The sequence below is a fragment of the Zerene cesonia genome, chromosome 19 (genome assembly GCF_012273895.1).
Source record: "Zerene cesonia ecotype Mississippi chromosome 19, Zerene_cesonia_1.1, whole genome shotgun sequence".
Classification (NCBI taxonomy): Eukaryota; Metazoa; Arthropoda; class Insecta; order Lepidoptera; family Pieridae; genus Zerene; species Zerene cesonia.
Window position 1 is genome coordinate 8,229,173 of NC_052120.1, and position 11,948 is coordinate 8,241,120.

An 11,948-nucleotide genomic window follows, 5' to 3' on the forward strand; every position below is an offset into this window, starting at 1 on the left:
AGAGGCACGGACCATTGTCTGCATAAACAGTTTTGCATACTTGACAGCAATTGATCGGGCCGTCACGTGTTGACACTTTCCTCTCGTTAGTCCCAATCGTCGGATGTCGTGACGTGACGTCCTCCAATGACTGCTGCAGATTTCAGAATCTGCAATGCATGTGGGAATGCAATTTGCTGGTACAGAGCGGTAATCAATTTAATAAATAGAGAACATAGGGTTGATAGTTATTGTCTTTTTCTGATTTTATGCTTGACTATAAATGTTACGCATTTATAAGCCTAGTTCATCTCAGAAAGTAGAATTATTGTATGACACAACCACTCTAAATATATTTCTAAATTAAACAACTTGTCCACAAATTGAAATCATTAACTCATATAAACGATAATTGTTCCAAGAGTTTATATACAAATGTGTCTCGATTCCCGCCCATTTCCCAGACTAGTTTAATATTCTCATTAACCACAACATGTCCCCAATAAAACGATAAAATACATCGAATTGAAGAACAAATTAATACAGCTACTAAGTCAATCACCGGTACGAAAGGTACGGACAGATCTTGTTAATTCCGAAGCAACTGATAAATAATAATTCAATCGAAGTTTATATTACGCCCAATCAACAAATTAACGTGTGTATAATAAACTCATTATGGAGTATGAGCCAGTGAACCTTATTTATATCATAATAGCTGAACCCTCGGTTGTACCCGCGTAAGTCCGTATCCCGTAGGAATATCGGGATAAAAAGTTGCCTATATGTTATTCCAGTTGTCCAGCTGTCTACTTACCAAATTATATTACACTCGGTTCAGAAGTTATTTCGTGAAAGAGTAACAAACACACACACATCCTTACAAACTTTCGCATTAATAATATTAGTATGAAGGATGACATTTTAACTTGTTAACAAAGGAATCTCTACATTTATGTAGTATGGAAAATATGTATTTATAATATTATGTAATTCTTGATCAAGAAAGAACATTATTTTTATATAAAATTATGACTTAAATTTTTTCAAAAAGTAAATAAAAATATAACACAAGGTTTAATACACACATTTAATACTTTTTAAGGAAAATACTATCTAAGATAATTTTTTAAAATGAAAAAAAATCTTCCATATTTTAATTCTATTTGATAGTTCGATACAATGGTTGGGCTCTTGTTAACGTTTACTATTCTTCCCTCTCCATCTGTTTCGAAGAATAATTAATTTCTAATAATACAGTATCCATCTCCTACACTATCTTGTCGTCATACCGTCCAATAATTGTACGCTACAAGTATCTCGAAAGTTAACTCGGCCAATAAATTTGATGGACTTCCGGTTGTAGATATGTCCACTTAATTTGCTCAATTTCATCGGAAATCTATTTAAAAACGTCGCACCCATAAATATTTAATCTACAGATCACATCCGTCGTTTTGGGTAGCCATTTTTTAAGAGGTTATATTATATGAAGATATTGGGGAAACAATTGCACAATTTTTATATGATAACTGAAGTCCCATATGTTATGCTATCTATCATCGACAATTATATTTGACTAAAGCTAAGCTTTTAAAGTGGGGAAATCTTGCATGAGATACCCACGGCACCCGGGGAAGGAGCCGTGGGTTATATCGGATTCCTACCGACTAAAACCCCACTGTATTCCGACGCGCTGCTTTAGACGGGACTGCGGGAACACATTGTACTCTACCGCGTAACTAAAGCTAAGCTGTACACAGCTTATTGTTCTTGTGTTTTATCAACGACTTTATTCACTTTGTTTAGCTGCATGGGTTTTAATTCTTGCCTATTCGTTTAAAATTTAATTCACCAAATATATAGTATATTTGGTGAATTAAATTACATACTATATATATTACTATATACTGCTTACATCGTATATACTGCTTACATCGTATACACACATACAATCACTTCATCAAAAATCAACTTCTAATCAACGCCTATAAATCCACTTACAAGTCATTTTATTTCGTTTATAAACAGTTCATTTATTTTTATTTTTATTTTATTCATAAAGGTAACTTACAGCTGTTAATAAGATAATCATTCTAATTACATATGAGATACGCCAAGTCTAAGGCACAAAAAATTGTGTGACAAAAGCTATGCAAAAACTACAACTACAACTTCCCTTATATAAAATAAAGAGTTCTAGGTAAACTTAAATACGATTATTGATTTACAAACAATATAACTAATACAATAACATTAAAGTAAGGAACAGATATCAAACAAAAACAAAATCAAGCCTATTAATGTGAGTGTGTGAGTGGATGAAAACACAAATATAAAAAACATGTTTAATCTCACCTAACATGATTCGTAAATCTACTATATACCCTGATATGAATCCAGCCCTTAATCATAACTAAAACAATACCAAATATAATATCGTCAAAGAAGTCCACTTGAATTGTTTACGGGCGAACGAATAATGTATTGACTCTCATGAAAGTTATACTTGCGCATGATTTGCTGCTTTTACTTGGAAATTCTAAGTTCACTGCGTGTAAATATGCACTATTTATTGCATAGTATAGTAACTTAATGATTCCATTCATCCATTAAACATTTACTTAATATACGCGATTGTTTAATATCACTAACCTATTTATTCAACCGACTTAACAAAAAGGAGGAAAATTTGATTGTTTCGTGTTTGTTACTTCATAACTTCATACTGGCTGAACCGATTTTAATGATTCCTTACTTGAAACCTGCTTCCACCCATTTGGTGCCATTAATATTTAAAAGAAGAAAGAAAGAAAAAACATTTATTTATACAAGTAAAGTTATAAAAATAATTTGATATACAATAATATATTACAATAGTTAAAAAAAAACTAAAAAACACGCTTTTATCATATTTTGCAAATTGAAAAATGGAATAATTTTATCAAATTAGTGTATTGTCATCGGTCCTCAATAAATCTACAAAGTTTGAACGAAATCTGGCCGTTTAAAGTGGTTCAGAATCGCGCCCAAAGAAGTCGGTTACAAACAAACATACAGGTGAAGCTAATAAAAAGCGTGTAAAAAGATAAAAATTTGGTCTAGTTTTGACAATTTGTGTAAACCGACGATAATATTTTAAACGACTTCAAACCTCATAACTATTAACTAGGTGAACCATTTATGATTAAGTATAACTACATAATATATTAAAACATAATATATTTATCATAATATATGTAGTTATTTCATAAACAAGCGCGCGTCGCGTGTTCGTGTATGATTACGCAATACGATTTGCACATAATGTATTTGTATCGCAAACAATCACTTCTTTTTAATCAACTGCGCGGCGCCATTATGAAAATTATATTAAGGTGTACACACATCTATCAGTTAAATAAAAAATGTGTATTAAACTGAGAACAATCCTTTTATATTGCAATAAAACTCGTGGTATAGCACGCAATAGCATGGTAATTTTTTTATGTAGAAATATTTTTCAGAAATTATTAAATTGTTTCAATAGCCGTATTTAATAATTTTTTGATATATATCAATAATTTAGGTGCTTAAAATACAGACTTGTATCGTACTGTATGAAGAAATTTATGTAAAAACTAATTTAGAAAATTTCTACGAAAATCTATAGCCAAGATGTTGCGTCACAATGATAAAGGTTGCTTTATTAATCACTAAAATTATTACAATAAACAACAACATTTTAATTAACTATTTTATTTTAATGTTGTTGTTTCTACCTCTAAAATAACATTATTTATATCATAATAATGTGTGTATACCATGACAGGTGCGTGTACAAAGATAATATTATTTTCCGCTTAGATCGAATGCGTCACTTGTCTTCAACAAAGATAAATACGATGTGATTATTTAGCTTCCTTGTATTGAAAGTATTCGCTTAAAATACTCCTTAAGAGGCCTCCTCCTTTTCCTCATCCTTTCCCTTTAAAAGCTGGTAGCGCATTCGCTGTGTACCTCAGCGAATGTTCATAGGACGGTTGTGATCGCTTACCATCTGGTGAACCAGCAGTTCAGTTGCCCGCTTATGGCATAAGGAAGAAAACTAGTCCTTCACATTTATTGAAACTTCCATTTATTAAAAAATAAGTCGCCTAAACATAGCAAAGACACAGTACATTTTAAATGAGATGTAGGATTCAGTCAATGACTTTAACGTAATTTTATGCGCGAGACTAATAATGACATACTGCTACAGATATCGCTTTTTATTTCCTTATATCTGGAATTAATTAGAGCTGTAAAACATTATCTTTTGACTCAATTTTACAACGTTGATTATTGATTACAAAACAGTTACTTTGTACAATAACATAAGTATTAAATAGGTGTATGGTTATAGTGAAACTTAAAGATTCGAGGTAAATAAAAATAAAATTTAACATACCAAATTGATTTTAAAGAAGTCATAAATTATGAAGGCGGCATGATGAAATGAATAAATCGTGTAAGTACCATCTCTCTTAGGTGACAACCGGATTAAAGCTATTAATGCGTACATGCTAAAATCACCGTTATATCAGAGCAGCAGAGATTAATTTTGTATATAGTAATGTTAGCACCTTATCAATAAACCCATGTCATGATTGTGTCACCTTCGGATTCCATCCAAATGTTACCTATCTATTTGTAATGATTTATTGGTACTATATAATTTGCGGCTTCTTTAAAACTATTATTGATATGTCTAAAATATATTAATTATGCTGCTCTATCATCATACCTTACTTTTACTCGGAATATAATGTCCTTAAGATATTCTTTTTCTACATATGAAAGCAGTGGTGGCTCAGTAGTTAGGAATTTGGACTTAATGCGAATACTCGGAGGTTCGAGACCGGTCGAGCGTGCAAGAAATTAATAGATTTTTCAATTTATCCGCACATAATCCACATAACCACTGCGCGAAACTGTGAATGAAAAGATCTCGAGGAAACCGGCATGTCCAAGAATCAAAAGTTCGAAGATATGTGACATCTACGCACCTGCACTTGGCTAGCAAGGTGGATTAAGGCCTAAACGCTCATAGGAGGCCCGGGTCCTGCAGTGGAAACATATGGGCTAATGATGATGAAGATACACATCAAACAATCCCAGCTTTTCAATACTTCGATATTATTTATTGATGTGTTATAGGCGTAATATAAATGAAGCTTAATCAATGTATCGATGTTCAATATTAATAAATATTCATACATTATGATGGATATTGATTAACGATTAGCACATCCTGGCTATCCATCTTATACTTCCTTGATCCTCCTGATAACTTATATTATAGTTATAAATATATGAAACTGGAGATTTTGAAATTATTCTATATTTATCGTTAAACTTCACATGCAATCGATAGTATTATTAAGAAAATAAGACTAGAACAATTCATATTGTTCTTTCAAGTGCGTAAAGGACCCTTTTCAGTTTTTATTATGCTAACATTTTGTATAAAGCCACTGCACAAATCTGCACTATCCATATTTCTTAAGAAAACAACACTAACGTCTATTTCTTTGTGTAATGAGCTAAAGACAAAAGAAGGTATTTCGGCACAAGATTAAGGCAATTGATGTTTTTAAATAGAAAATTTCAATCACGATGCGGGTTTGAAGCGAACGATTTATATTATAAGCATTTTAATGTTTAAAAACTGAAATAAAAATCCCGACTACAAAATCTTTTTAAGTAAGATGGAAATTAAATAAATGTCGTGCAGTTGAATACAATAAAAGCGTAAAAGTGTGAAGTGCTTATCAGCTCCTGTCTCCCGTAATCAACACTTGATTGGGATAACAAGGCGCACTCTGTGATGTGTTCGGGTGCTATGTTCCAGCTCTTATTATAATGTTTCGCTTTTTTGTACCGTTAAATTCTTGTTTAAACACATTGGTTTACATTCAATTCTATACCAAAAAACGTTTGCTTTTATATCAATGGTTATGCTAATTATAATAGAGTATCAATTCCCTTACCAGTCATACAAGTCATATCATACAAGTTTGTAATTGAAGTAGTGAATCTCAAAAGAAAATGTGAAGCAAACAGCATAATTTATAACCTTCAATCACACTCAAACAGCAAGCCTTGTCTAGACAATGAATATTTATATGACACTACCAACAAACGCACCTTATGTATGTTACCAGAAATTCGTGATATAAATTGATCTACAACATCTATTTATGTATACGTGTCTTAACAAATCACCTACATCGTATATGTAATAGAAAAATAACAACACGCGTAACATTTCCCAGTCAATCGTCGCCGCTATCTTTCAATACATTATGAAGTCCCAATTAATATGCCTTGTCTTAACCAAGGCTGAACCGACTCATGTTGATTAATCGAAGTTCGATAATTGGGCGTCGCTTAATTAATCGCGTAGGTTTCTATTAGGGACATCTTTATTTATGAGCACTTCCTTATATGAAAGAACGACCATTATTGACACTAACGTATGAGCTCTCAAATGGAAGGTTCTAGATTTTCTGTGATTAAGTGAAACAATCGAGACGATACGTTCTATTTTATTATGAACTGTATAACATTGGCTGGTTCCTTTAAATTGGTCTATAGAGTATTATTTTTTTTTAGAATCAAGGAACTTTATAGTGGCTTTGTATTATTACTACTATTCTGATTACTAAGAAAAATAATTAATTTAACGCGTGTTACTTGTCCATGATCACGCCGAAATTAAAGTCTACGTTGCTAATTAATACATCGAAATTCAAAGAGTTCAATTCCAAATTTCAAAGGACATTCGTTAGAAAGACTTAATGTGATATTTGTGGAATGTGCTTTATTACAAACATATTCCATAATTCATGGCGAACCCATATCGTGAATTCCAAGATGTAAACGAGAATGAAATAACATACATCGCGCGGCTAACGAGGACACCGAAATCTAATAGGTCCTGCACGCACGTTGCGGGTATCGATTTATTTACTTAAATTAAGCGAGGTGCATCCCATTTGCATACAATTTCCATAACGCAGGCCGGTATCAGTTGGCCATACGTCACTGTAGAGATACCGCAGAATGGATCGTGATCGAACCGGTGGAACACGGAGCGATGTTGATAGGGGATACTCATATTATATTTGGATTTTTTTATGCAGAAAACATTTCGTAATTGTGGCTTTTGGTTATAGAGAGGTACGTTTAGAATGACATTTCTCAAAGATGATACTGACTTCTTACATTTAATTCCATATAGTAATCGTTACATATGAAAAAATCGTTATTGCATTTGAAAATGATATAGATGTATTGGTTTGGAGATGAAATGGATCGCACCCAAGAAAAATTTCCATCCCTATCTCGTTAATATCAGATTCCAGCGAGGAGTCATCACTTTTCATTATCCACCGCTTGAGACCAGTTTTTATCCCACCGTGATTTATCCAACGGAAATTGTCAGACAACTAATGGCTCTTTGTTTATTGATTTATATATCGCAATATTCGGTAGCGGAGAAGATCGAAATAATATTGGTACTCCTTTTTTGGGCCACTGATTGAGCCACTGGATAACCCGACCAATTTAAAAAGCAACTTCACACTCCGAACGTTATCTTGATACGGCGATTTTTAAATTAGTCGCGTTTCATAAATTACACATTTTGTGGGTGTGAACTGGGCGGTTGAGCGAAAATTGAATGGGAGGTACTAGAAAAAATTTGGAATGCGTATAGGTATAACTTGATTATAGATGTAATTACGATCACAGGAAATAAGAAAGCTGTTTTTGGGATGTGATCGTTAATTGCTTTCAACGGTAAATTGGTGCTAATAAAAAGCACATGGCTAATTGCTTTATTATATACGACCTTTTTGTAGTTGTAATAATTATACACTTCACGTAAATATAGTGAAATGAGTGTAACGAGAGTAAGGAGCAGTGGTGGCTCAGTGATGAGTACTTCGATCTTAAAATTGATAAGTCGGGGTTCGAGACCAGGCGGGCGCGCAAGAAATAATTTTTTTTTTCAATATATCTGCACTTGTGGATAACATCATCATGTGGCACCTGCCAACCTGCATTTGGCCAGCGTGGTGGATTATGGTCCAACCCCTCATAGGAGGCCTGCAGTGGGTATATGTATGGGTTGATGATGAGATGATGATGATGAGAGTAAGAAAGCAACGTGTCACTTGATGGTATATTACTAAAGATTTCAATTACAATTTACATGAATAACGTATTAATAATATGGAGATCGATGTAAAAACTATAGTTGGGTAAATTGTCCGTATCAGGAATACAATAGAAGAACTTCTTCTTCTTACAAGTCGATTTTGGCATTCAGAGTCATTTTATTATGATATCATTTAATTATCCCAATTATGCATTATCCCAAGACATATTAACATTTAAATAATGGTCTTATAAATGTTGTTCAAATTTTGATTTTGTTGGGTCCTTTGTACTTATATGATAATAGCTTTTGCCCGCGGCTTCGTACGTGTCAATACGCAGTAATTTAATAGATGTTATCATACATATAAACCTTCCTTTTGAATCAATCTATTCTACTATATATCTATTAAAAAAACGCTTCAAAATCATAGGAACAGATTTAGTCCTATCACAATTTAAAAATTGTTTAAAATGCAACTCTTGCAGCGTAAGTGTACGAAAAGTGCCATGTTTTAAAAACAGAAGCATTAACACAATGGGACATGTAAAGCTTCTGATGTGTAAATAATGATGCGGCTTATCCAATCCGTTCTGTCCGTGACCACTGTTCTACATTATGGGCCATCAGTGGCACGCTTCGGTACATTTCATTAAAATACTTTGAATTTCGTTTATTTTTAACTTTAAGCCTTTACTTGCATGGAAAATTATGTCTGGCGTGAGGCTCCTAAAATTTCCCACATTCATATGCCATCATCGTGACTTTTTGTTTATATTCTAAAATAAATGTCTTGTAATACAATACTGTTGCCCGTAGCTTCGAACGCGTGGTCAAGATACATTTTCCGAGGAGTGAAGCGTCGCACCGTAGTATTTTCGTACAAACTAGTTTTAACCTAAAATACATTTAATGCAGCTTATTGGAAAATCCGTTCTTTGTGTGCGTCTACTACATACAAACTAATTTCCTACCCAATTTCACCTTTATACGTTCAGCCGTTTTTGAAAAACTCATGTCCTCTTCTATCACTTTTTCTATTTCATTTGGTTTCAGTTTTCCATAATGGAATGCCAACCGGCCTATAAGCCAATTCATGTCTCTATTTAAGAAAATAAGCAAAGCTGTCTCCGACAATGCTTCTTAATGCAAAAAGTAATAATATGCATAACACTTTGCGTCATTAAGCAACGCAAAACTAGAATACTTCGCCGACCGGTTTCAGCGATATTAGGGTTGACACATCGAATAAACTTGTTTCAACAAATAGGATAAAGGTATCTAATATGTCATTCAAATAACAGTAGTATATTAAAACTGGAATAAAATAATGAATAATTTAGGTCATTGATCAAGCGATTTCTTACTTCACATCCCACTTTAACGTCAATATTTCCACGGACTTTCTGAAGTCTAGCTTTGATAAAAACGTGTAAAATTTTGATGTAGACATATATTTCAAACAATTATGTTTCATAAATTTGCTTTAGTGGCAGCCCTAACGCGCCTTTCATTATAAATTCATTTGCACGCGGCGATATGCACCGTCATGAGTTTGATTATATTGGAGATGATGATGATTATTAGCCGTTTTATTGTCTTCCAACATTGATTTTGTTTTCTTTTTGTGGTCATTATTGTCTTAGCTGCCACGGTTGATGTTCTCGTGAGGTTCGTTTTAACAGAATGCTGTATTGTATCGAGTTTGTAGTAAACGGCATTTTGGTTATTAAAATTACTATCATTCTCTCACCACTGGGCTTGATAAATACTGCTGCGTATGTTTCAATTACTGTGAACGTAAGAAACTTGAGGGTACATATATTCTTATGAAAGTATATTTTGATTTTAAACAATATTTTGAGTGTGAAGACAGTTTTGTTTTGTATTACCTAGCCATTTTCATACATGGTATACATACCTGCCTTAATAGTAGTCTAGAAATAAGATTCATATTTTGACTTATTGTATCTAATTCTACAGATTTAATTCTATATACACAAAACTAAGACAAACACTTGTTTTACATTTAATTACGCCGGCCATTATTAAATTAAATTTGCCGTCTTACACCCGTCCACTATCCTGTATTCTATAGAAACTACAAATCGCGTATTCCCAAATAATAATCATTATTATATCAATAGATCTAACAGTCATTTTTGTTTGCAGGAAAAGCCACACAAATGCAGTCTCTGCTCCAAATCGTTCCCGACTCCCGGTGACCTGAAGTCGCACATGTACGTCCACAGCGGCTCTTGGCCTTACAAGTGCCACATTTGTTCCAGAGGTTTCTCGAAACACACCAATTTGAAGAACCATTTGTTCTTGCATACCGGTATGTATGATTATAATAATTGTAGGTATTCTGGTGATCTTAGGAATAGGAACATAACCTTACATAAAATCCAACATTTATTCATTCAACTCGAATTATTCAGAAGCACTTCAGAATACTTATAATACACATATTTTTGCTTACCACCTGTTTGGAAAGCAGTTTCTATAGAAAATAGCACATACACACTGTATAATTTATAAACATATCTTTGATCAAATAAAAAATAACGATTAGATCTAACATCTAATGTTATATCTTTGATTTCAACTCTGTTTGTGAACTATACACTTTTACACATTTATCTATATTTTATTAATATGTATACTTTTTCTGTTTGTTTCTTGCACACAATTTATTTATTTTATTTTTCTCCTTGTTACAGCAAAACATCAAAGAAACACTGCCAAGGAAGCCACCTGAAAACAAACGAAAATTCATGTAAATAATAATATATTTGTATATGTTTATCCATAGACATATAAAAAGTGTGATATTAGACTTAATTAAATATAAGAATAATTTATTTCCATTATGTAGACGTTACTTTAAAGTAAAGTTGCAAAGACACCGTCCATTTTTGCATAATGATATTTAAAACCCTAATGATAAAATAATTAATAAGTTGTGTAAGCGATCTGCTGAAACTTTCAATATGATTTATACGTATGACGAAACATTCAATAGTGGACCACAAATATATATTTACCTTATTGATTATTCGCAGATATGCGCATTTTACGTGTAAGATTCCAATTAAAAAAATGTAATTTTGACATATCATAAAATTCTATGTATTCACGGGGCTTTACTTTTGGAGAGAAGGGCCCGTAAGGAAGTTTTGGAGTCTTTTATCGAACTGTATACTTTATGTATAACTGTATACTGTCTTAATAAAACCTACGTCGATGTATGTATTAATCAATACAATATTGATTTCTCTACGGTTTAGACTGTATAAATTAATTTTAAGTATCCTACATAGTATTATGTAGACAATGACGTTAACATATACTAACATTGTGTTTGTATATTGTGATTTTCGCGTCCGTCCAAATTTATTTTTTAATAACGAATTATTAAGTTATATGAAATATTTATATTTTTATTATAAGTTAAATTTGTAATGAAAAATAAAGTTTTATACTTTTTATTTCCTTCTTTTCTTTAAACTACCCGCAAAGACCTCAAAATGTACAAACAAAATAACATGAACATTGCAGAACCAAAAATCTATTCAAACACAAGTGGTTGTATCAGGTTCTTAAAATTTTATTTATTAACCTACAACTGTATCTGGTGCCCAATTTTTATTAAATCCTTACGGCCTTGACTTTAGAACCGAATAACAAAGAAGGTAAGACTTCAAATCCGCGTCTAGTAACTGTTCCTGGCTTCCTCACAAACACACCAATTCATCAACAAAAGCAATTACAAAGCTCGTCC

At 32.5% G+C, this 11,948-nt stretch overlaps 1 protein-coding gene across 1 annotated transcript in view; it reads left to right on the forward strand.

Moving 5' to 3' along the window:
- The window catches only part of LOC119834651 (zinc finger protein 177-like), a 50,430-nt gene extending 38,831 nt beyond the window's left edge, over window positions 1-11,599 (forward strand). The window contains exons 6-7 of the mRNA XM_038359076.1: window positions 10,337-10,502; window positions 10,888-11,599. Coding sequence (XP_038215004.1) covers window positions 10,337-10,502; window positions 10,888-10,925 — 204 coding nt within the window. The 3' untranslated portion in view covers window positions 10,926-11,599. The remainder of the gene's footprint in view (window positions 1-10,336; window positions 10,503-10,887) is intronic.
- Window positions 11,600-11,948: the final 349 nt, after the last annotated feature.